This window comes from Heptranchias perlo, chromosome 3, assembly GCF_035084215.1.
Source record: "Heptranchias perlo isolate sHepPer1 chromosome 3, sHepPer1.hap1, whole genome shotgun sequence".
NCBI classification, from domain to species: domain Eukaryota; kingdom Metazoa; phylum Chordata; class Chondrichthyes; order Hexanchiformes; family Hexanchidae; genus Heptranchias; species Heptranchias perlo.
Genome location: NC_090327.1, coordinates 51,736,124 through 51,763,245, shown reverse-complemented (window position 1 = coordinate 51,763,245; position 27,122 = coordinate 51,736,124). Strand labels below are relative to the sequence as shown.

The 27,122-nt window shown below is 41.0% G+C and overlaps 1 protein-coding gene across 4 annotated transcripts in view; it reads right to left on the bottom strand.

Annotated features, from left to right (window-relative positions):
• Nucleotides 1-26,266, bottom strand: part of LOC137313965 (myomesin-1-like) — a 133,632-nt gene extending 107,366 nt beyond the window's left edge. For 2 of the 4 annotated variants that reach the window (XM_067979657.1, XM_067979666.1), the window contains exons 1-5: nucleotides 26,144-26,266; nucleotides 25,032-25,223; nucleotides 10,250-10,387; nucleotides 7,808-8,018; nucleotides 1,660-1,817 (exon numbers count right to left, since the gene is read on the bottom strand). In XM_067979657.1, coding sequence (XP_067835758.1) covers nucleotides 1,660-1,817; nucleotides 7,808-8,018; nucleotides 10,250-10,387; nucleotides 25,032-25,168 — 644 coding nt within the window. In that variant the 5' untranslated portion in view covers nucleotides 25,169-25,223; nucleotides 26,144-26,266. The remainder of the gene's footprint in view (nucleotides 1-1,659; nucleotides 1,818-7,807; nucleotides 8,019-10,249; nucleotides 10,388-25,031; nucleotides 25,224-26,143) is intronic. The other 2 variants (XM_067979668.1, XM_067979675.1) reach the window with 1 other exon arrangement.
• Nucleotides 26,267-27,122: the final 856 nt, after the last annotated feature.

The following is a 27,122-nucleotide window of genomic DNA, read 5'->3' as shown; positions in this document are numbered from 1 at the left end:
ATAGCTCAAATTTTGTTTTCCTGGCATCACACAGTGTGTGACTCCAAATGCTCTGCTCCTCAGCACATGCCCATAACTACCTATCTCAGATCAATAGGAACCATAAGCATTACCAACATTTTTATTACCAGTAACTTATATGTCTGTTTATCACTGTAAATAAATAAACTGGGAACGGTGCATATGGAGAATTAATTCATCTTGCAATGTTGGGAAGCACAGAATCAATTTGTTCTTCAAGCTCATGGTTATATCTGTGAATTATTTTTATCTTTTGCACCATCCAGCATTACTTATTCTCTCAACATATACAGATCTCATGATATTCTTGATAAATAATTGAATTCAGATTTAATTGATTATTGATCTAGAAGAGTACTGTAAGCTACTCCAAAAAGTAACATTTTCATTGAATCATAGAAAAGTTACAGCATGGAAGGAGGCCATTCGGCCCATCGAGTCCGTGCCGGCTCTATGCAAGAGCAATCCAGCTAGTCCCACTCCCCTGCCCTATCCTCGTAGCCCTGCAAATTTTTTCCTTTCAAATACTTATCCAGTTCCCCTTAGAAAACCATGATTGAATCTGCCTCCACCACCCTCTATGGCAGTGCATTCCACATCATAACCACCCGATGCATAAAAAAGTTTTTCTTCATGTCACCTTTGGTTCTTTTGCCAATCACCTTAAATCTATGTCCTCTGGTTCTTGACCCTTCCGCCACTTTTTAAATTATTATATTTAGTGATTTTTTTTTGTGTGCTTGTGAAATTTAAAGATAACGGGATGAAACAATTTCCCACTTTGAGCACCTATCCATCTGTGGGGAGACTGGAAAACGAAAATTCCAAAAAGTAATCAAGCCAACAAAATTAATATGAGTTCATGATTGAAGTGGTTCGATAGAAGATGAGTTTTGAAATAAAGTTTAGTCAAGTTCTACAATTTGAAATGAAAATCAGTTTTGACTAAAACTCCTTCTCAACTCACAGATTATATACAGCGTCGCACTAAAAGTGGAAGGAGGTGATTGACACATTTAACACATATTTGTCAAATGAACTGAAGCTGTTATTGACCACATAGAATCATAGAATCATGCAGCACAGAAGGAGGCCATTCGGCACATCGTGCCTATGCTGGCTCTCTGAAAGAGCTTTCCAATTCGTCTCACTCTCCTGCTCTTTCCCAATAGTGGTGCAAATTTTTCCTTTTTAAGTATTTATCCAATTCCGTTTTGGAAGTTACTATTGAATCTGCCTCCACCACCCTTCCAGGCAGTGCATTCCAGCTTGCTGAGTAAAAACATTTCTCCTCATCTCCCCCCTGGCTTTTTTGCCAATTATTTTAAATCTGTGTCCTCTTGTTACCGACCCTCCTACCAGTGGAAACAGTTTCACCCTATCACATAGATTAAATACAATGATAATATACATACACTTTACAATATTTAGTCTGAGGCTTTCCTTTTAAACCCATATTACCATGAGAACGTCTTAGGAAAGAAAGGGTAGAGCTGACTGTATTTATATGTTTTATTTTCTCTAAATAGGTAGAATTTTATCTTGCTTTTTAAAATAAAAACAAGGTTTGGTAGTCAAATGAGGCTGCTGTGGGAGGGGGTGATATATTGTGTGAATATAATAGAGGTATTTATTTACCATGTGACTCGAGGCTCAGGCCACCCTGAGACAGTGCAGTGTAACTTCACATTCTGCTTCTCCCAGACAGTGTGGGATCTTGGCTTGATTATAAACTCAGGGACACGAAGTAGGCTGTCCTCTCTCAATCTTTTGTGAAATTCTTGAGTCTCGTGAATCTGAGGCAAGATGCATAAGAACATGAGCTGATCCAGTGCAAAACATTTCAGCACTAACAACACCAGTATTTAAATATTGTACCTCCATTTTTATAGATTAACCAAAAAACAGGCAACATTTGCATTCCATAAGAGAATATTAGCATATTCAATTAAGCAAAATCAGTATTCTTAAAGTGGGAACAGTTTTAATCTAAAAGTATCCAGCAAACTATTAAAGCTTGTAGATAAGCACACAATGTCACGATGCATGTCGCATGACGAGTCATTGTGAGGAATTTTAACTTCCCCTGAGGCGGGTGGGCAGTTAAAATGGAGTTGGTGAAATAGCTCGGCAGGGATTTTTACATACTTGATTTTTTTTTAGGCATCCAAGGTAGCCACCTAAAACAGGCATTAGGACCCTTGCATATGTTGTTTTAGGTGTTAGGCCCCTTAACACCTAAAACATTCCCCCTCAGGGAAATAGGGCTGCCCGTGCGGAGCATGTGTTGGGCCTGCTCCGCTCAAGTTTTCCGGGCATGGATGTGGCCTAGCCAGTGGCCGCCAAAAAAGGGCAGGCCCAGACAAATTTTTACCCCTGAAGATCCCATTACAACTGTTGGGTCTTTTCAAAAGCACTGTGATAACATACAAATTAATCATTTGTGTTGCTAATGAAAAGTCACTGATTCCCATAGTCCATCTGTGGAAACAGAAATTCTGACACACCAGCACCTTGGCACTGATTTTGGCCAATCCTTGATATATCTTTTCAAGTTCCCTTTTTTCCACTAATTAAATTAACCCAGCTTTTAAATGCCAATTTTACTGGCCACTGTCTGAGGTTGAACCAGACCGTTCACAACCTTGGTGTCCTATTTGAACCTGAGATGAGCTTGCGACCACATATCTGTTCCATCACCAAGACCGCCTACTTCCACCTACGTAACATCGCCCATCTCCACCCCTGCCTCAGCTCATCTGCTGCTGAAACCGTCATCCATGCCTTTGTTACCTCTAGACTTGACTATTCCAACGCTGTCCAGAAAGGAGGGAGAGAGAAAACAGGGAACTATAGGCCAGTTAGCCTGACATCAGTAGTAGGGAAAATGCTAGAATCTATTATTAAGGACGTAGTAACAGGGCACTTAGAAAATCATAATATGATTAGGCACGGTTTTATGAAAGGGAAATCATGTTTGACAAATTTATTAGAGTTTTTTGAGGATGTAACTAGCAGGGTCGATAAGGGGGAACCAGTGGATGTAGTATATTTGGATTTTCAAAAGGCACTCGATAAGGTACCACATAAGAGGTTGTTACACAAGATTAGAGCCCATGGGATTGAGGGTAATAAATTAGCATGGATTAAGGATTGGTTAACAGACAGAAAACAGAATAGGAATTAACAGGTCATTTTTGGGTTAGCAGGTTGTAACTAGTGGGATGCCGCAGGGATCAGTGCTTGGACCTCAGCTATTTACAATCCATATTAATGACTTAGATGAAGGGACCGGGTCTGCAAAGAGATATCGACAGGTTAAGTGAGTGGGCAAGAAGATGGCAGTAAAATATAATGTGGGGAAATGAGAGGTTATTCATTTTGGTAGGAAAAATACAAAAGCGAAATATTTTTTAAATGGTGAGAAACTATTAAATGTTGGTGTTCAGAGGGATTTGGGTGTCCTTGTCCACAAAATACAGAAAGTTAACATACAGGTACAGCAAGCAATTAGGAAGGCAAATGGTATGTTGGCCTTGATTGCAAGGGGGTTGGAGTACAAGAATAAGGAAGTCTTGCTGCAGCTGTACGGGGCATTAGTAAGACCACACCTGGAGTATTGTGTGCAGTTTTGGTCTCCTTACCTAAGGAAGGATATACTTGCCTTAGAGGTGGTGCAACAAAGGTTCACTAGATTGATTCCTGGGATGAGAGGGTTGTCCTATGAGGAGAGATTGAGTAGAATGGGCCTATACTCCCTGGAGTTTAGAAGTTTAGAAGATTGAGAGGTGATCTCATTGAAAGAGGGCCTGACAGGGTAGATGCTGAGAGGCTGTTTCCCCTGGCTGGAGATTCTAGAACTAGGGGACATAGTCTCAAGATAGGGGTTGGAAACTTAGGACTGAGATGAGGAGGAATTTCTTCACTCAGAGAGTTGTGAATCTTTGGAATTCTTTACCCCAGATGGCTGTGGATGCTCAGTTGTTGAGTATATTCAAGACTGAGATCGATAGATTTTTGGACTCTAAGGGAATCAAGGGATATGGGAATTGGGAGGGAAAGTGGAGTTGAGGTCAGCCATGATCTTACTGAATGGCGGAGCAGGCTCAAGGGGCCGCAAGGCCTACTCCTGTTCCTATTTCTTATATTCTTATTATGTTCTCTCCTGGCCAGACTCCCATCTTCCACCCTCCATAAACTTGAGCTCATCCAAAACTCTGCTGCCCATATCCTAACTTGCACCAAGTCCCATTCACCCATCACCCTTGTGCTCGCTGACCTACATTGGCTCCCGGTCTGGCAACGCCTCGATTTTAAAATTCATATTCTTGTTTTCAAATCCCTCCATGTCCTCACCCCTCCCTATCTCTGTGACCTCCTCCAGCCCTAAAACCCTCTGAGATCTCTGCGCTCCTCCTATTGCGCATCCCCGATTTTAATCGCTCCACCATTGCTGGATGTGCCTTCAGCTGCCTAGGCCCTAGCTTTGGAATTCCCTCCCTAAACCTCTCCGCCTCTCTACCTCTCTCTCCTCCTTTAAGACACTCCTTAAAACCTACCTCTTTGACCAAGCTTTTGGTCACCTTACCTAATATCTCTTAATGTGGCTCAGTGTCAAATTTTGTTTGATAATGCTCCTGTGAAGCGCCTTGGGATGTTTTACTATGTTAAAGGCGCTATATAAATGTAAGTTGTTGTTGTTGTTAAGAGGAGATCTGCAAACTCTGAGCAATGCTTTTGCCTTTTTTACTTTTGTAGTGTGCTAGGTGTGATTATGGGCTCCATTGCAGAGCCAATGGGAAAAGAGTGCTTGTTTTCATTGTTTCTAAATTCTGTTTTGGGGACACACAAAATGTCTGGGTCCAATTCTGTCAGGATCACAGAGGTTGGTCGTTTATTTAATAGTTCACAAAGAAAGTATAGCATGTTTTCTGGCAACAGTACATGATCAACATAAACATGTCGAGAGACAGGAGGGGACCAAATTTCCAGGGGAGACCTTCTGGGAGCAGTACTGATGTGGGCAAAATCCCCCCTACCCCCACCCCCCAGACATGGATATGCTCTTGGCCCTGTCCTAAATTCCAGGGTTAGTAATATTTGCATACTGTTGGCAGTCACCCACTCCATTTACAACACGCCTGGAGTGCCCGTCTCAGGTCGGTACAGGGAATATTTCAGCAGGGTCCAGCCAAAGCATTAGAAAGCTGACTGTACCAGACAAAAATTTTTAAAACATATAAAAAAATTGTCCTGTTTCTAAAAAGGCTGGTTTCCCTTTTGTTCTTAGGACATAGTTCCCCTCCCTTTCAAAACTGCAAAAAAGTCTACCCTCCACCTCTCTGTCCTCTCCAACTACTATCCCATCACCAACCTTTCTTTCCTCTTTAAAGTTCTGGAACCACCCCCCAACTCAGTACTCAACTCTCGCACTACTTCTTGTTCAAATCCCTTCAGTCTGACTCCATCCTATTCACGGCACTAAGACCATCCTAGTTAAAGTCACCATGATGTCCTGTGTGTTTGTAACCATGGTGCATTATCTACCTTCATCCTACTCAACCCCTCTACAGCATTCTACATGGTAGACCATACCATCATCCTCTGCCAGCTCCTCTGTGGTCAGCCTCCATGGCACTGTCTTCACATGGTTCCATTTCTACATTTTCCATTATACCCAGCATATCTCCTGCAAGGATTCTTCGTTAATATTCAGATGGTCAGCTCTGCTAAACCCTGAGCTAGCTTCAAACATCCACATCCATATAAGACTGTCTATTTGCACCTCTAAAATAGCACTCACCTCCATTCCTACCTGATCCCCACCACTGTTAGATCCTTCATTGGAAAAATCCTGACTCGATTTTTCCAATGCCCTACTTGTCAGTTCCCCGAACACCATAAACTCTAATTCATCCAGAACTCTGCTGCCTACCTTATGTCCCACACAAAGTCCTGCTCTCCTATCTCCTTGTATCCTTACTGACCTCCGCTGTCTCCCCATTCACCAGTTTCAATGACTTCAAAATCTGTGTCCTCCCAAGATTTCACTTAATCTTATCTCTCTGTCCTTCCAGTCCGATATCCCAGCTCACATCCTCCACGCTTCCCTCTTTGGTCGGTTAAGTTCCCCACTTCCACTGCCGTACCACTGGTGGCAGTCACAACACTCTTGTTATATCTCTCCCCACCTTCAAATGCCTCCTTAAACCTACCTGTTCAAATGTGTCTTTAGCTCTCCTAATTACCCTCCTATTTCTGCTATGGTCTGACATTAAACAATGAAGCACCTTGGGATGTTTTGTTATTCTAACGGTGCTATATAAATGTAAATTGTTGTTGTAACAATGCCCACTGACAGGAAAAGAATGTTGCGCTGAAAAATAATATGCACTGCTTAACTTGGCTATATAATTCCAATGTACTAAAATAAAGAAGCCACATATTCAATGGACCTGGAGCATTAAATTCAGAAACTTAATGCTGCTGCAACCAGTACTCAAATACAGTGGAAAAATCCAGCTTAGATTACAAAGTGTAAAATGAGAAGCTGTAAAATTGCTCTCTTGTCACTAACACACTGAGCTGAGTGTCAGTAATAAGAAATTGCTTTCATGTCTTCTCATTTTCTAACTGCAGTGCCTGAATCTTGTGTTTTTTCTCCTTTACTGACTTGTACATATGTAAATGATATGTAATAATGAAGAGTGTCATTGATTTCAGTTGGATAGACAGATTAACTCACTAATACTGTGATATGCCCTTGTTTGGGGTTTCTCGCATTACTCGTTCCTGCTTGCAAGGCGCTCCAAAAACCAACTCTCCGTGACTTATCTCAGTGCTGGCGACCATTCCTTTGGTCCAAGATGGTGGCCTCCTGCCTCCCGACATTCTGCTGAGGCCCATCGGCCAGCTGCCGCATCCCTCCACTTTCTGGCGGGCAACTGACCGGGGGCATGCAGATAAGGTCCCGAGAGCTAAAATCTCCCGGGCCTCACAATGCCGAGGTCAGCAGGGTTTGGCATTCACCTCAGCCCCCGCCCACTTGATTCCCATTCTGAGTTATAACTGGGGCTACAGTCACCAAAGCAGAGGGATCAAATGCTATTGCATACAAGGCTTCATGTCACAGGACAGCAAAAATAAAAATGATTCCTTACCTTCTTTGGGCTGATCCTCCCATGGCTCCCCCTCTTGGAACAGTAGGTTGCACTCCGAGATTACCCTGGCTTTATGGGGAAGGCCCCCCATTTCAACAGTACAGGTACAGGCACCCACCCCTAAAATTTAAATGCACCCATTCCCTGGATTTGGGACCGGGTCACAACAGCATGAAAGTGATGGGAAGGAGTTCTAGGCTAGTGTCTTCAGGAGAGAAAAAGGGCAGAAATGGGGAGACAATCAACACCAAAAAACATTTATAGATTAGGAAGTTAGGAGCAAGAAGGGAAGGAAGGCAGAACATTTTACCCACACAGCAGTAGAGTTTAATAATTGTGGAATGATTACCTGGGAAAACCATTGCTCTGGATGGGTTCAAGAGGCAACTAGGTGTCGTTCTAAAAAGGGAAGGGATTGAGGGATTGAGGGATATGGTGAGAAGGTGGGGTTGATCTATCAAAAAGAAATGGGCTTGTTGTACCTGAAGTCTTTTGTTGTACTTGAAGTCTAAAAATTCTTGTATTCTTATTCCTTACACTGAAATGAACTGATTCTTTGCTGACACTGGCTTTGGTTTAGTATCTGTTGCCCGGGGTCTGGATTGAGAATTGCTCTTTATATTCACCTTTTTATTCAGTGAAATGTGCTCAGCAGATTCCCGGATGGCAACTTTTCTTGACTTGTGCATTGCCGTCTTCTCAACACTGTGATGTTCAATAGCATTCCTTTGGATGGAATGAGACTCTGCAGCAGAAAGATTCCGTCTGGCAAGGTACCCTGCAGACTCCTTGATTCTTTCATCTTCTGTGTCAGTAATCCCACTGACATACTCATGGCTAATCAAAGACAAGCAGCACATAAGTAAAATATTTCTTAATATCAATTACTATTTTTTATGCATACCTTTCCACTGTATTTTTTTCAATGTATTTCTCGTCCACATTATAATTGGTTACTTCACTTCCATTATTCTCTATCTGCCAACAGATAAGTTCTTCAACAAGTACAGACAAACTTTATTACAACAAACTTTGTTCATGGTCTATTGTGTTCCCATTAAATTCTGTAGTCTTGAAATTAAAACCATAGTCATTTACAGCACAGAAGGAAGCCATTCATCCCATCATATCAATGCTAGATCAAACCAAAACAAGCCCTAATGCCCACCACTGCCCCGCCCCCATAGTCCTGTGTCTTCCTCTGCTTCAAATATTTATCTTAGATGGTGCAAAGGTCTATGCCTCAACCACTCCATGTGACAAAGCATTTTATGCTGCAATAATCCTTATGTAAAGAAACTTCTCCTAACCTCTTACTTCACTATCTTAAAGACAATTTTAAATTGATGACCACTCTTCACTGACACCCCAACTAGAACCCTCATAATGTTAAACACCTCTATTATATTTTCTCTTAGCTTTCTCTGATCCAGTAGAAGTAATATCTCAAGTCTCGTCATAACTTTCCCATCTCTGGGATCATCCTGGTGAATCTACACTGTATACGCTTAATTGCTTTATTGTCCTTTCTTTAATAAGGCACCCAAAACTGCACAAGGTACTCTAACAATGGCCTGACACATGTTTTGTACAAACTTAACATTACCTATTAACTCTTGTATTCTATGCCCCTATTTATAAAACCCAAAATTCTATTAGCTTTTTTATGGCTTTACTTATCTACACTCACACTTTCCAGGAATTATGTATTTTAACCCTTTGATCTCTCTGTTCATCACACCCTTCAGCATCATTCCTTTGAGTATATACTCTCATCTCTTGACTTTTCTCTCAAAATGTATTATCTCACGCTTATCCGCATTAAATTGCATCTGTCACCTGTCTACCAATTCTACTGACCTGTCTACATCTTCCTGAAGTCTTCCAATAGTCCTCCACATTTGTGTTTTCAGCAAATTTTGAGATTTGTTCCCCACACCCAAGTTCAAGTCATCGATGTGTCAAGAACAAAAGTGGACCATACCTGACCCCTGGGGAACACTACTTCCCACAACTTTCATTTATATGGAACCTTTAACATAGAAAAACATTCCAAAGCTCTTCACAGAAGTGTAATCAGACAAAAGTGGACACCAAGCCCAAGAAGGAAATATTAGGAGGGGTGGTCAAAGAGGTGGATTTTAAGGACAGTCTTAAATGAGGAGAGGGAGGTGGGGTGCAAGAGGGGTTTAGAGAGGGAATTCCAGACAGCCAAAGGCACGCCGCTAATGGTGGGACAAAGGGATGTGGAGACACACGAGAGGCCAAAGTAAGAGAAACAGAAAATCTTGGGGGTGGGATTGTAGCACTGGAGGAGGTTATAGAGACAGGAAGGGGTAAGACAATGGGGAGATTTAAATATGAGGTTGAGAATTTTAAATTGGAGACACTGAAGGACCAGAAGCCTATATAGGTCAGCGAAGACAGAGGTGATGGGTGTGTGGGACTTTGTGCAGGATACGATATAGACTGCAGCATTTTGGAAGAGCTGAAGATTACTGAGTGTGGAAGATGACGAGGCTGGCCAGAAGAGCATTGAAATAATTGAGTAAGGGGGTGACTAAGGCATGAACGAGAGTTTCGGCGGCAGATGAAATGAGGCAGGAGCGGAGCCGAACGATATTAGAGATGTAGAAGTATGCGGTCTTTGTGATGGAGAGGATATGGGGTCAGAAATACAGTATGGATGCTGATGTTGCGAACAGTTTGGTTTAACCTGAGATAGTGGCCGGGGAGGGGAATGGAATCAGTGGCAAGGGCATGGGGTTTGTCGCAGGGGCTAAAGATAATGGCTTCAGTCTTCCCAATATTTAACTGGAGGAAAATGCACAAATAAGCTAATTAAAGAGTATGTATAATTCTAAAACAAATAACAATTGTAACAGTCTACCAATAACAGATTTGAGCTTTGCATTTAAATATGACCTTGGAAGTGTCCAATTACACTTTTGTCATGGAGCGACAGGTGCTAGAACACTCTCTCAAAAAAGTTTCTAACCCCAAACGCAATAGTGGATCTCTAATTCCCTCATCTGTATAGCCGTGCTGTTAGTGATGTGCAGTCATACCGTCCTCTGAAGATAGGCACTATGTAATCACCAGCTTCATTCTCCTTCCCCTCAGAGTAGTAGTTCTGCTTCGCTCTCTTCATTTGAGGGCTTCCAGAAGAGGTTTCTGTCATTTCATCTGAAAACTTGGATCTTACTCTGCAATAAAACCAAAATGAGGCAGAATTTATTAGCGGTATTCTTTGCTGTTGCAAGCGTAGACCAAACATGCAGGGTAACACAGCTCACCTGAAATACAACCCCAAGTCTTACAGCCTTTGAATTCCTGATTTTATATAAAATATTTTGTATCAGAAAATTGAGTTTTAAAATTTTTTTCATTGATTTGAAGTCATTAACTAACCATTTTCAGTTCCAAAATGATTAGAAAGGGTTATATCCTGTCTCCCTGATCTCTTAGGTGGTAAAGCAAATACTTACTGTAGAACTGGGATTTCAAACCATGGTCTGTGCTGGATTAGTTGATCTCAGCCAGACCTGTGATAAGAGCATTACAATTGTCTTCAGTGTCCTTGCACTGGGGTTGAGAAAAGTCACCCAGAGTTCCCAATGCTGATTGCTATCTTAGGAACATATCAATATTAGGAACAGCAGTAGGCCATTCAGCTCCCCAAGCCTGCTCTGCCATTCAACTTCATACCCTTGATACCCAGACCTAAAATCTCTCTATCTCAGTCTTAAAAGTACCAATTGTCCTACAATCCACAACCTTTGGGGAGAGAGTTCCAAATTTCTACTACCCTTTGTGTGAAAAAGTGCTTCCTGATTTTGCTCCTGAATGGCCTAGCTCAAATTTTAAGATTATGTCCCCTTGTTCCCAAACCAGATTCTCCATATCTATCCAATCAAATCCTTTTAACATTTTAAACACCTCAATCAGATCATCCCTCGATCTTCTAGATCACCCCTTAATCTTCATGTGACCTGTGCTGGAATGTGAATGCCAGGTGAAGACAGTATTTGGTTTGCCTGTGAGGGCCCCAAAGTCCTACTGACTGCCTAGAATCACATATGAAGAATGGTCACTTAGGTGCTGTACTCTTTCATGAGTCTTCAACTTCAGGAAAGGAGGGGAGAAAATTGGAGAGACAGGAAAAAAAGACTTCCATTTTTTCAAACATTTCTTCTTCATAAAAGTATTTCAAATGACCTCGTAACAGAGCACAATAACGAGAACCTAATCAATGTTTTCTATAAGAGTATTTCTTATTGCATTTTTAAATTAAGACAATCAAGCCATTTAAGCAAAGCTTTACACCCATCAGCAAGCGTACAGAATTTGCTCTCGTCAGAGAGTCAAATGAATACTTTCGTACCAGCACTGCATACCAAAAGTAAACATATTGTTGAAGATTCCTTTAGTTGTTTCTAAATACTATTGAATGCTAAGTTGGTTTTGTTTCTCAGCACCAATTAACTGCAGTGATTGAAACATTACTACATTCTGGCCATTTTAAGCCACAAAGACCAGTCTTCTACAGTCTTTGACATTTACACAACTGAAGGCATTTCCAAAATTAAGGTTTCATCCACTCAGACTTGCAGCCATTTATAGTGCCTATCAATCCATATATTTATCTCTCTTAAATGAATAGAATCAAAGAAAAGCACAAAAGGAGGCCATTTGGCCCATTGTGTCTATGCCAGCTCTTTGAAAGATCTATCCAATTAGTCCCACCATCCTGCTCTTACCCCATGGTGGGAGGAGTCCTCACAGCCTGGCCCAATCCTGTCTTCAACCAATGTTCTCATGTATTTTTCAGCAGACAGCACTGGACAGCAATCAGGAGTAAGCACCTTTATTAATTTGTCCCTTGGTAGAATCAGTCCAGGTGGAATTAAGATGCACCAAAGGGCAGAAAACGCTGGTGGGAATTGTCAATAGGCCTCCAAACAGTAGTGGTAATGTAGGGGATGGCATCAAACAGGAAATTAGAGATGTATGTATCAAGGGTACTACAGTAATCATGGGTGACTTTAATCTACATATAGACTGGCCAAACCAAATTAGCAATAATACTGTGGAGGATGAATTCCTGGAGTGTGTCTGAGATGGCTTTTTAGACCAGTACGTTGAGCAGCCAACCAGGGAACAGGCTATCCTAGATCGGGTATTGTGCAATGAGAAGGGGTTAATTAATAATCTTGTTGTATGGGGTCCTTTAGGGAAGAGTGACCATAACATGAAAGAATTCTTCATTAAGATGGAAAGTGAAGTAGTCCAATCTGAAACTAGGGTCCTAAATCTAAACAAAGGAAACTATGAAGGTATGAGGAGTGAATTGTCTATGATAGATTGGGAAGCTTCATTAAAAGGCTTGATGGTAGATAGGCAATGGTTACCATCTAAGGAATGAATGCATCAATTGCAACAATTATACATTCCTTTCTGGCACAAAAACACAAAAGGAAAAGCAGCCTAACAAAAGAAATTAAGGATAGTATTAGATCCAAAGAGGAGTCATATAAAGTTGCCAGACAAAGTAGCAAGCCTGAGGATTGGGAACAGTTTAGAATGCATCAAAAAAGGACCAAGAGATTGATTAAGACTGGAAAAATAGAGCATGAGAGTAAACTTGCAAGAAACATTAAAGTGGACTGTAAAAGCTTCTACAAGTATGTAAAAAGAAAAAGATTAGTGAAGATAAATGTAGGTCCCTTACAGTCAGAAACGGGAGAATTTATAATGGGGAACAAGGAAATGGCAGAGCAATTAAACAAATACTTTGGTTCTGTCTTCACGAAAGAGGACGCAAATAACTTCCTAGAGATGCTAAGGAACCAAGGGACTAGTGAGAAGGAGGAATTAAAGGAAATTAGTATTAGTAAAAAAATAGTGCTGCAGAAATTAATGGGACTGAAAGCCGATAAATCCCCAGGGCCTGATAATCTGCATCCCAGAGTACTAAAAGAGGTAGCCATGGAAATAGTGGATGCATTAGTTGTCACCTTCCAAAATTTTATAGATTATGGAACAGTTCCTGCAGATTGGAGGATGGCAAATGTAACCCCACTATTTTAAAAAGGAGGGAGAGAGAAAACAGGGAACTACAGACCGGTTAGCCTAACATCAGTAGTAGGGAAAATACTGGAGTCTATTATAATGGATGTGATAACAGGACACTTAGAAAATATCAGCAGGATATATGAAAGGGAAATCATGTTTAACAAACCTACTGGAGTTTTTTGAGGATGTAACTGGTAGAGTAGATAAGGGAGATATTGGATGTGGTTTATTTGGTTTTTCAGAAGGCCTTTGATAAAGTCCCACATAAGAGGTTAGTGTGTAAAATTAAAGCACATGGAATTGGGGGTAATATACTGGCATGGATTGAAAATTGGTTAACAGACAGGAAACAGAGAGTAGGAATAAATGGGTCTTTTTCGGGGTGGCAGGCGGTGACTAGTGGGGTACTGCAGGGATCAGTGCTTGGGCCCCAGCTATTCACAATATATATCAATGATTTGGATGAGGGAACCAAATGTAATATTTCCAAGTTTGCTGGAAACACAAAACTAGGTGGGATCGTGAGATGTGAGGAGGATGCAAAGAGGCTTCAAGGCGATTTAGACAAGTTGAGCGAGTGGGCAAATACATGGCAGATGCAGTATAATGTGGATAAATGTGAAGTTATCCACTTCAAAAGGAAAAACAGAAAGGCAGAGTATTATTTAAATGGTGATAGATTGGGAAATGTTGATGTGCAAAGGGACCTGGGTGTCCTTGTACACCAGTCACTGAAAGCAAACATGCAGGTGCAGCAAGCAGTTAGGAAGGTAAATGGTATGTTGGCCTTCATTGCAAGAGGATTTGAGTACAAGAGCAAGGATGTCTTACTGCAGTTATACAGGGCCTTGGTGAGACCACACCTGGAGTATTGTGTGCAGTTTTGGTCTCCTTACCTAAGAAAGGATATACTTGCCATAGAGGGAAGGTTCACCAGGCTGATTCCTGGGATGGCAGGACTGTCGTATGAGGAGAGATTGGGTCGACTCAGCCTGTACTCACTCGAGTTTAGAAGAATGAGAGGGGATCTCATTGAAACATATAAAATTCTGACAGGGCTAGACAGACTGGATGCAGGGAGGATGTTTCCCCTGGCTGGGGATCCAGAACGAGGGATCACAGTCTCAGGATACGGGATAGGACATTTAGGACTGAGATGAGGAGAAATTTCTTCACTCAGAGGGTGGTGAACCTGTGGAATTCTCTACCAGAAGGCTGTGGAGGCCAAGTCACTGAATATATTTAAGATGGAACTAGACACAAAAGGCATCAAGGGGTATGGGGAGAGAGCAGGAATATGGTATTGAGATAGAGGATCAGCCATGATCATATTGAATGCCGGAGCAGGCTCGAAGGGCTGAATGGCCTACTCCTGCTCCTATTTTCTATGTTTCCCAACCTGGGAAAGCTGAGACCAATTGTAAGGGCCCCACCATCATCCCATCTGAGATTAATTAATTCAGCACAGATCAGAGATCACAACTGGGACTTTCCTAGTCTATGTGGCTCAGTGAATCTGTAACCCAACCTGAGACAGTACCTCCAGGAAACCAGAGAAGAAAAAAAGAAGTTAATTAATTTAAGCGAATAAGCTGCAGTTGTCCTTAATGTGCATCTTTTCAGAAAGTACTTCCAATTTCCAAAACAAAAATGACATTTCTAACTGACAGATTTGTAGTGATAGTAAGTCTAGTGCCAACACATCACAAAAGCGATACACCATTGGAACCTAGTACTGTATACACTGAGTAAAATAAGTTTTGATTACCTACTTTTTTTAAATTGGGAGATAAATTATATTTGTGAGGTAATAATATCTATCCTCCTTTAGATGAACACTGATATATCTGGATTCTCAACTCTCCATTGTATGTGATTTAACCAGTGTGTAACATCAAAATCCTGAAAGAAAATGGAGCTTTGTGATTCCAGTGTCAATGCAAATGTGCATTTCTAAATCAAACCAGCTACCATCTTTATTTCTCCTGTTTACCCAGCCTTGAATATAATAGTTCTACAGTGAGTACTTAGGTAAAGGAGTGTTATAAAGGAAGTAAAATAATCCTCTTCATTTTTTTCTTTAAACCTAAACAGAATGACAAAACAATCCATCAGCCAGTGAAACAGGAGAGTACCGATGATTTAATGAATCTAAGGTGTTGTAGGAAATGAAAGGAAAAGGATGATTTTGCAGTTAAATCAACCACAACAAAGAAATATGAGACAGAGAAGGAAAAAATTGCAGTGCTACGACTGGTTGGCAAAAATGAATGTAACAGAAAGTTATATTTATTCTATAGATACTGTAAAAATGTGGGCTAAATACTAGCAGGCAGTCCAAGGTTGCTCACATGTGAAACAGAAAAGTGAAAATTATCAAAAGCATTCACTTTTATTTCACATTATCAAAATCATTGTTTGCAGTTACTGGAAGAAAGATGCCACAACAGCAAGGGATCAAGTTCAGTGTTGATAACCTCATTGTCTAAATTCCAACTAATGCTTGCGAAGCAAAAGAAACATGGAACTAATATTAATATATTTTCCAAATTTAATATCCCATTCAAATATCATCAGCTGCATTTCACAAGAAGCAATATTTGAACTCAGTGCATGACCGCCTAAAGTCAAATGCTGTTCTCTATTGGTAAAAAATGCAACAGATCGATCCTTCAAAGATAATAAAATTATTTATGAAGGAATTGTGAAAGAGAAAAATGAAGTGACTAATTTAATTGGACAAGAGAAACTAGAACACAACAATGTAATTATTTTCCTGTTAAATTTAGACCTTCTGCTCTAAATATAAGAAAAGATAATGTGGCCCCGTTATCATCACAGCAATTCTTCATTTCCTGGCAGAAGTTCTTCTAACCCTTTTTCAATTTTTCACTGCTCCTTAAACCTTATTTGTTCTTGGGATGTCGACAATGCTAACAAAGGCACATTTATTGCCCATCCCTTGTTATCCTGAGAAGGTGGTGATGAACCTTTTTGAACTGCAGCAGTGCTTGTGGTGATGGTGTTCTCACAACGGTGTTATGTAGGAAATTGAAGAATTTAGCCCCAACCATGATGAACGTGATCTCTTCATGGCTTTGGCCCTCCCTATCTCTGTAACCTCCTCCAGCCCACAACCCCGCAAGAACTTTCTGTTCCTCTGACTCCAGCCTTTAGTGCATCTCCCTCCATTCGCCCCACAATTTGCACCCGTGCCTTCAGCAATCTCGGCCTCACGCTCTGGAATTCATTCCCTAAATCCTTACACCTCTCCACCTCTCTCTCCTCTTTTAAGGCCCTCCTTCAAACTTATCTCTTTCACCAAGCTTTTGGTCAGCCCTCTTAATATCTTCTTCAATGGCTCGGAGTCTATTTTTGTCTGATTACGCCTCTGTGAAGTGCCTTGGGATGTTTTTCTATATTAAAGGCGCTATATAAATGCGAGTTGTTGTTGATGGGTACACATTGGAGAAGGAGACTTTGTGGAATACAGGAATGAGGACTGCACAAGGCTGGTCAATTTTGAATCACTGAGTGTACTTGAAAGGTGTGAACAGTGTAAGGTGTCAGGCCTGGCTTAGTGGTAGCACTCTCACCTTTGACTCAGAAGTGTGTGGGTTCAAATCTCACTTCAGAAACTTAAGCACATGATCCAGGCTAGCACTTCAGTGCAGTACTGAGGGAGCACTGCACTGTCGGAGGTGCTGTCTTTTGGATGAGACATTAAACTGAGGCCCCATCTGCCCTTTCAGGTAGTCATAAAAGATTCCATGCCTCTATTTCGAAGAAGAGTAGGGGAGTTCTCCCCGGTGTCCTGTTTAATATTTATCCCTCAACCAACATCACTAAAAAACAGATTATATTGTCATTATCTCATGCCATGCGCAAATTGGCTGCCACGTTTCCTACATTACAGCAGTGACTACACTTCAAAAGTACTTCATTGGCTGTGAAGCGCTTTGGGACGTCCTGAGGTTGTAAAAGACGCTATATAAATACAAGTTATTTCTTTATAAGTTGTAGATGGGGTGAGCCAAATCTGCAGGCCTAAAACAGAGCTTAGTCAGCAGGTTGGGTGATAAGCCATTTTCCCAATCACTGGAACTGATCAAACTATATGTGAGATTATCTCAATCACAAGACACATTTTGACTGTTCTATCTTATAATAATCAATCACCCATGACTTTTCAAGATCAAGTGCAGCCTTCGGGAGAAGGATGGATTGAGGCTGGGGGATATTTGGACCAGCAGACATTGTCCAGCTCCCATTTTAAAGTCATGTATTCTGTTCTTATTTTAATATTTCCACAATAAATTTCTATCTCCATACAGTGCCACCACTGGTGGAAAATTGTAATTACAGTGTGACAAGTTGACATAGACAATTTCAAATATAAATTTGAAAACAGGAATTTATAATGGGAAAAGTTGGCTGTAAGTATGCATAGATATAAGATTTTTTAACATATTACCAGTCAATTTCCCACTGAGTTGTTTACAAGGAATCAGAAGAGATGCCTTTCTTTAATAACAGATGTTACCAATAACATATGATGGGAAAGTTCTGCAGAAAGTAAGTGTGACACTTACAGGAATATGTTAGTTTTGTGTAATGTAATTATATTTTTCATAGTACTATATATCCATAAAATTTATACACATATAAAAGATTTAAATTGTGTATAGGATTGGGACTGATAAATATATTGGAGTATTAAATATGTGTATGTTTTTGCATTGACTGTTGCGTTTTTGTATTATGAGGTGAAATAGATGCAGTCCGTATTAGCAATAAAACTAAAATAAACATGTTAAAACTTTAGCAAAACAATCATAGAATCATACAGCACAGAAGGAGGCCATTCAGCCCACTGTGCCTGTGCCAGCTTTCTGAAAGAGCTATCAATTAGTCCCACTCCCCTGCTCTTTCCCCACAGTCCTGAAAATTTTTCCTTTCTAAGTATTTATCCAATTCCCTTTTAAAAGTTACTGTTGAATCTGCTTCCACCATCCTTTCAGGCAATGCATTCCAGATCAAAACAACTCACTGAGTAAAAAAATTCTCCTCATCTCCCCCCTGGCTTTTTTGCCAATTATCTTTAATCTGTGTCCTCTTGTTACTGACCCACGTGCCAGTGGAAACAGTGTCTCCCTATCTACTCTATCAAAACACCTCATAATTTTGAACACCTCTATTAAATCGCCCCTTAACCGTCTCTGCTCTAAGGAGAACAATCCCAGCTTCTCTAGTCTCTCCACATACCTGAACTCCTTTATCCCTGGTAACATTCTGTTAAATCTCCTGTGCACCCTCTCCAGGGCCTTGACATCCTTGCCAAAGGGTGGTGCCCAGAATTGGACATAATACTTTAACTGAGGTCCAACCAGTGATTTATAAAGGTTAACCATAACGTCCTTGCTTTTGTACTCTATGCCTCTATTTATAAAGCCAAGGATCCCGTATGCCTTTTTAACAGCTTTATCAACTTGTCCTGCCACCTTCAAAGATTTGTGTATGCAAACCCCCAGGTCTCTCTGTTCCTGCACTCCCTTTAAAATTGTACCATTTGGTTTATGCTGTCTCTACTCATTTTTCCTTCCAAAATGCTTCACGTAGAAACACAGAAAATAGGAGCAGGAGTAGGTCATTCGGCCCTGCGAGCCTGCTCCGCCATTCAATATGATCATGGCTGATCATCTATCTCAATACCATATTCTCGCTCTCTCCCCATACCCCTTGATGCCTTTTGTGTCTAGAAATCTATATAGCTCCTTCTTAAATATATTCAGTGACTTGGCCTCCACAGTCTTCTGTGGTAGAGAATTCCACAGGTTCACCACCCTCTAAGTGAAGAAAATTCTCCTCATCTCAGTCCTAAATGTCCTCCCTGTATCCTGAAACTGTGACCCCTCGTTCTAGAACCCCAGCCAGGGGAAACATCCTCCCTGCTTCCAGTCTGTCTAGCCCTGTCAGAATTTTATACGTTTCAATTAGATCCCCTCTCATTCTTCTAAACTCTAATGAATACCAGCCTAGTCGACCCAATCTCTTCTCATACGACAGTCCTGCCATCCCAGGAATCAGTCTGGTGAACCTTCGCTGCACTCCCTCTATGGCAAGTATATCCTTTCTTAGGTGAGGAGACCAAAACTGCACACAATACTCCAGGTGTGGTCTCACCAAGGCCCTGTATAACTGCAGTAAGACATCCTTACTCCTGTACTCAAATCCTCTCGCAATGAAGGCCAACATACCATTTACCTTCCTAACTGCTTGCTGCACCTGCATGTTTGCTTTCAGTGACTGGTGTACAAGGACACCCAGGTCCCTTTGCACATCAACATTTCCCAATCTATCACCATTTAAATAATACTCTGCCTTTCTGTTTTTCCTTCTGAAGTGGAAAACTTCACATTTATCCACGTTATGCTGTATCTGCCATGATTTGCCCACTCACTCAACTTGTCTAAATCACATTGAAGCCTCTTTGCATCCACCTCACAACTCACAATCTCTTCACTTCACACTTCTCTGTATTAAATTTCATCTGTCATGTGTCTACCCATTTCACCAGTCTGTCTATGTCCTTCTGAAGTCTGCTACTGTCCTCCTCACTGTTTACTACATTTCTAAGCTTTGTGTCATCCGCAAACTTTGAAATTATGTTCCCTATTCCCAAGTCCAGGTCATTAACATATACCAAAAACAGCAGTGGTCCTAATACTGACCCTGGGGGATACCCTGTATACTTCCCTCCAGTCTGAAAAACAACCGTTTACTACTACTGTCTGGTTTCTGTCTCTCAGCCAATTTTGTATCCATGCTGCCACTGTCCCTTTAATCCCTTTAATTTTGCTAGCAAGTCTATTATGTGATGCTTTATCAAGTGTGTTCTGAAAGTTCAAAATACACAACATCAACTGCACTACCTTCATCAACCCTCTCCATTATTTCATTGAAGAACTCAATCAAGTTAGTAAGATACAATTTGCCTGTAACAAATCTGTGTTGGCTTTCGTTTATTAACCCATGTTCTTCCAAGTGACAATTAATTTTGTCTCGGAATATTGTCTCTAGGAGTTCCCCCACCACCGATATTAGGCTGACTGGCTTGTAGTTACCTAGTTTATCTCTCTTCCCCCTTTTTGAACATGGGTGTAACATTTGCAACCCTCCAGTCCTCTGGCACCACTCCCATCTCCAAGGAGGATTGAAAGATTGTGGCTAGAGCTTCCTCTGGCAGCAGAGATCCTTGCCCTCCAGCAAAGCATATCAGATATTGAGGTGTGTCATTTGGAAATCCGGCCAACCAGCATTCTGGACAGCATGCGCCTGAATTTCTAATATGTGCTGCCAGAGGGCAAAGCTCCCTGCTGGCAGCACAGATTCGTAAAATAGCCCCTACTGTGTCCAAGGCCAGGAATTTCCTCAGAGCTGCTCCTGCTCTGCTGCAGTAACTTTGCCAGAAGTGTGGCGGAAGCCCCATCTACATTCGTAAACAGGGTTTCTGCCACTCTTCTGGCCAAGTTACGGCAGTGGATTGGCAAGCTGTGCAAATTCCTTTACAATATAGGACACAATTTGATTTTGACCTTCAGATAATTCTTACCTCACAGTTGGTTTAAATTAACCCAAGATTTCTGGCAAACGCATTGGGTTGAAATTGCTCTGCAGAATATTAATAACAAATGAAATCCTTCTGTCCACTATTTTAACAAACACTATTTTAGCATATTTGTTACTCATATCACACAGTGCAATTTCAACAAAGTTGTTTTTATACATAAGGATAATTTTACAAACTCGCGCTTCCACATGTAGCTTCACCCGTCAGGAGTACATACATCAGGAGTAAAATTAATGGACAGAAAATTATGGGGAGGGGCTCATATGCCCGAATTCCTGATATGCGCTCTTTGAAGGTGAAGCTCTGCACTGGGAGCAAAACTTCACAACGTTACCCCTACACTGTATATAATTGCGTAATGAGTGCTACTGTCAAGACTGACTGAAAAGTAGTGCTGTTATGACTTTGTTTTCTTGGGCATTCAAAATGGCCCGTTATAACATCATCAAATGGTAGATTTTTGAGGTAATTTAAAGAAAACATGAATTGTTCACATCACCTGAGGAAGGAGTTTGTAAAGTTTCAAATGTTTGTGTTACATTGGTGTGATTAGTAAGTAACATTCACGCTTTGTATATAGAGGGTACCATATGGATCCCAATGTGAAAAGGGACAGTACATCTCAAAAACAATGAACATTAAGATGCTGTTTAGCAAGAACTCACACAGCAAAAGAGCATTTGATTATTATTTTTCTTAACAACACCTCACCAAAGTATTTCTATTGAGTACTTTATCATATCAGAATATTTTCATGTGTGCTTAAAAGGTTGTATGGGAGTTAAAGCAGGAAACCGTGCTAGTCTTTTGGTATTCTATACCTGCTGTGTAAACGCTATTGCCATATTATTGCTATTACTTGTTACTCTTGGGTCAATACACAATAAAATAAAACCTTATAGTACTGCAATTCAGATTGCATAAGTGCACGTATTTGTTTTGTCTTTCTTTACATAATGCAATAGTATTTCAGTTCGAATCATGTGATTTCAGCATGGAGGCTTGTTGTACAACAGCGTCTGCCATAACTCCTATGGCTGCAAAAAAATTGACCGAAGTTCCCTCTGTAAGCATCACATGTATGTATGTACTTGTGAAGAAATAACAATAGTGGGAATGGGCATCAAGCTGCACATCATGAGAGTGGCAACATAATCATGGCTCAATCAGTTTATAAGAACATAAAAACATTAGAAATAGGAGCAAGAGTAGGCCATATGGCACCTCGAGCCTGCTCCGCCATTCAATAAGATCATGGCTGATCTTCGACCTCAACTCCACTTGCCCGCTCTGTCCCCATATCCCTTGATTCCCTTAGTGTCCAAAAATCTATCGATCTCAGTCTTGAATATTCACAATGACTGAGCATCCACAGCTATCTCGGGTAAAGAATTCCAAAGATTCACAACCCTACGAGTGAAGTCATTTTTCTCAGTCCTAAGTGGCCTACCCCTTATCTTGAAACTATGACCTCTAGTTCTAGACTCTACAGCCAGGGAAAACAGCCTCTCAGCATCTACCCTGGCAAGCCCTCTAAGAATTTTATACGTTTTAATGAGATCACCTCTCATTCTTCTAACATTAACTCAATCTCTTTATGTGTTAGTGCCTTGTACAGCATCACAACCGCATTGACTTTTCCAACGCTCTCCTGGCCGGTCTCCCATCTTCCACCCTCCATAAACTTGAGCTCATCCAAAACTCTGCTGCCCATATCCTAACTTGCACCAAGCCCCATTCTCCCTGTGCTCGCTGACCTACATTGGCTCCCAGTCCGGCAAAACCTCGATTTTAAATTCTCATCCTTGTTTTCAAATCCCTCTTCGGCTTTACCCCACCCTATCTCTGTAACCTCCTCCAGCCCTACAATCCTCCCAGAACTCTGCGCTCCTCCAATTCTTGCCTCTCGCGCAATCACTCCACCATTGGCCGTGCCTTCAGCTGCCTAGGCCCTAAGTTCTGAGATTCCCTCCCTAAACCTCTCTGCTTCTCTATCTCTCTCTCCTTCTTTAAGACGTTCCATCAAACCTACCTCTTTGACCAAGCTTTTGGTCACCTGTCTTAATATCTCCTTATGTGGCTCGATATCAAATTTAGTTTGTAAATCACTCCTGTAAAGCACCTTGGGACATTTTCCTATGTTAAAGGTGCTATATAAATGCAAGGTGTTGTTGTTGTTTTTATTCCATAATGCATATATATATGCCTATTACACCATTAGTCACTGTCTAAAATTCCTGATTCAACTGTAAAAGTTTTATTGTATTTTTGTTAATGGCTCAGTATATTTGAAGCTTCATCCTCTGCTGGCAAAGTGACCCATTTATACTGTGGTCCTTCTCCTATTACCCATGCTCTCCTGCCCAATCCCATACTGCAGTTGCATGATTTTGGGAGCACTTGGTACTCTACCTAAATTTTAAACATGGGGAGTATTTTTTTAATGTTTATAAAACTGCACATGTGCCCACTCAAGATGTGCACCCATGCGGTTGTTCTTTTTTAAACTTTTTAAAATAGCTTTTAATAGCAAAATGCAAACCATAAAAGAAATCAACATTGAGGAGTTGAAGTGCTGTGTGATACTAGTTATAAATGTGTTTTGAAAAGTAGGTTAATACCTTTGTTAAAACAGTTAGATAAAGGAATTTTATACAAACACATTAATGTGCTTGTTACTGATATTTCACAATGGAATTTCTTTTTTCACTATAATTTTTTTTGTTTTTATTGAATTGTACAGGAATTTGCATGCTGTTTCAGGTCATTGTCAAACACAAAGAGAGAGAGTACATGCCATTTACTATGCTACACTGTACTTACAGGTAAGTACATTGAGGTGCTATATACCTATATAGTTCTCTGCACTAGGGTGGGGATGTTGGTTGTCAGGGGGTCAGGTGATGCAAAGGAGGAAGAATAAATAACCTTATTGGGTACTGAGGTGGCACTTGGACCATCTAGGAGTGGGGGACTGTGGGGCCTTCAGCAGATGGCCTAGGGGTCCTTTAATTCTGGAGACTGGGGTGGCAAAGGATATGCCTAGTGCTTTCCTGGTTCCAAATGCAGTTTGTGCATTACTTGTTCTGTTTGGCAGATGCTCTTCAGGTTCTTTGTCCACATGTTTGTTGTGGGGGGAGGGGAAGTTGGATTGCATCAGAGCTGAGGGATATACCTTCTCACTGCTTTGAGCAAGTCTGCAAGTGGGGTCCCTTATCTCACTGGTAGTCAATCAAGCAGGCAAGGGGTTATGTCTGGTGGGATGGTAAGATGGTTTGAGTCACCCTGGGGTACCTTCACTACGCTGGATGGCTCTCTCCAGGCTGCCAGGGTCACGGATGCAACTGCATAGCTTTATTTCAACCTGAAACCCACAGTAGTTTACTACAGGATCAAAGATCCTTATAAATCAAGAATCACAACATGGGATCGTTCATCAAAACTCAGTTCGTGGGAAATCATCCCACCCAAATTGTTAGCTTGCCGTTTGCTTTTCAAGTGTTGAGAAACTCTTGTGTATTTCTAACATTTTCTGTTTTTCGTTCAGATTTCCAGCATTGGTGTTTTTTAAAATCACAACATAAATTCAAAATAGGCAAACTATCCAGTGAAGTTGAGTGGAATACAGGAGAACAAGCAACGTGTAAGTTGGTGGGAACAAAAAGTAACACTCCACATCGTGCAGCTTAATTAGAAGGGTTTGCCAATGCCACCAGGCACTTTTTCATGAAGACGTCGCTGCTTTAACTGTCCGCTTTCTAAAGGACAGCCTACTAAATATAGTCAATCTACTGTAAAAGTTCACCTAGGGCCAGTTTTGCATATTACGTCACTGTTTTCTAACTTAGACTTTAGCTTAGATGGAACTGCTACATAAATGGTTAAATAGTTTGCCAAAGGAAATTTAACAGACTATCTAATTTAATAATTCTTGAAATCTAGATCCCAGCACATTATGATGAATTTATGAAGATTCAGCCTTTTTGATGGATTGTTCTAATTTTGGGAACATACGACATATTTAAAATATAATGCAAACAGCCTTCCTCTCTCGGAGAACTTTATAAAATCTGGGTCCGTGAGCTGTGTTGGTGTTGCAGCCACAATCAGTGTGTTTGTGTGTGCGGGCCCTGACAGTGCCTTACCCGTGGGAGTGGGTTGCAGTACTGCGCTTTTCCTCTTGGTGGTACTCATGCATAGTGGACTGCAGCTCAGTGCTGCGATAACCGCGGTCATAGTGCCGGTGGTGTTTCTGGTAGAAAGGTAAAGATACCGAGGACATGCTGGGCACGTAAAATCCAAACTATTCCCCACTCGGCCGTACGAATTCTCCAAGTCTGTTTAATGGACAAATCGAGAAACATTCAAGGTTGAAGCACAACAATCTGCTCCATTAATAAAAAAAATGATAAAACAACAAATAATGAATAAAATGTAGGTGGCTGCTAGCGCGTAGCGTACAGAGGGGAGCAAGTGGGCTAGTGCCAATATATCGGCACTCCCCATCTGGCAGCCCGTTTTATTTTATCTCCTTATGGTCTGATCCTTGGATGACAGAAGCAAATAACATTTAAAACACCGCAGCTACGTTTTCAAAGATTTATTCAGTAGCCAACAATATGAAACAACGTATTCGTATAATAAATAAATTAGAATAAAAAATGATAGGAAATGTAAACGCCTTAAAAACTGCTGCATATTTGGAAAGTATAAACAAGCTTGTTAATGTATATATACAAACTTGTTTAAAATAAAATGAGTTATATTCGAATTAATTGGAATGACCCTCGATGGTATTAACTGAACCCCATGTGAGTGACTGGTCGCGCTGATAATCCTTTACAATAATCACAACTTCACTGCAAATTTAACGTTTTGCGTTAGATGCAGCAATTTTTTCACCAAGCAGTCTATTCCTCTGTGTTCAAATTTTTATTTCAAGATCTCCGTAGAAATTATTCTGGCAAAAATGTTAATATCCAACCACATTCTCTTCATTTAAAAATAAATATCAGTTCATTCCAGGTTTCTAAACTTGTTCTTTTATTGAATATAAACCCGACCTAAACACCGATTAATAATCTAAATCCGTGTTTCTGAGCGAGATCGTCCCTTGAGCTATTTGTTGAGAGCACATTTAGAACTGCACCAGTCAGCTGCTAGCGGGACCTTACACTTTTGACGAAAAAAAACAAATTTTAAATCACAGAACTGCCATAAACTCCTGCTAAACGTATTCAGAACCAAGAGGACTTACCAAATGTCAAATGTTTGTTGGGGTTTTGATGTAAATGCCAGCGATAAGGCTCAGTATGGTGAATCAGGGAAAGCAATGGGAGGAAGAAGGCTGCAGACTCAACTCCAGGGTTCAGTACAAAAATAATGTCTCCCGTCAGTGGAATGTAAAAGCCAGAGTCCCGACCTTTTATGGCCAGAAGGATTGATAAATATAGCACTAGGAGAAAGCAATCAGTCTCCCACAGCTAGTAATCCCAACGGATTCAACTGCAGGTAAAAGACTATTTTAAATTTCATATACAGCGAAATAAGAGTTTGCAATTACTTGAGTTGAAGCTCCAATTCGCTGGTCCCATTTACCCTGATGCTTCCTAAATGTGGATATATTTTACTAATATTCGCCACCCTCTGCTCCTGTCATGGGATTGAACTGATAGCTCGGCCTAAACCTCCCAAGTGATACATATGTGGAGGTGTAGTTTGAAAGGTGTAGGGATTCATTGTGCCCCAATGAGCAGTGTAAAAATACCCACTTAAAGAAGAATCTGTAAAGGAAACAATGGCAAAAACATAATGGGCTCAATTTTAAAAGGTGGTGGGATGGCAGCAGGGAGGTGGGGGGGCAATGGGTACGCGGCAAACCGAATAATAAAAACTTACCGTTCCCCACGCGATCGCAACTTAATTGGTGGCCATTAATCTTGTTTCTGGGTTTGCCAACCAAAAGCTGCGCAGTGGGCGGACTGCGCACCCGCATGGCAGGGTGTCAGCTGGAGCATCTGGATTTAAAGGGCCATTGCTCCAATGGATTTTGCCGATGCAAAGACCAAGAAAGCATCTAGAAGGACAAGAGCAGCAGGCACAAGGGAACAACACCACCTGCACGTTCCCCTCCAAGTCACACACCATCCCGACTTGGAAATATATCGCCGTTCCTTCATTATCGCTGGGTCAAAATCCTGGAACTCCCTTCCTAACAGCACTGTGGGAGAACCGTC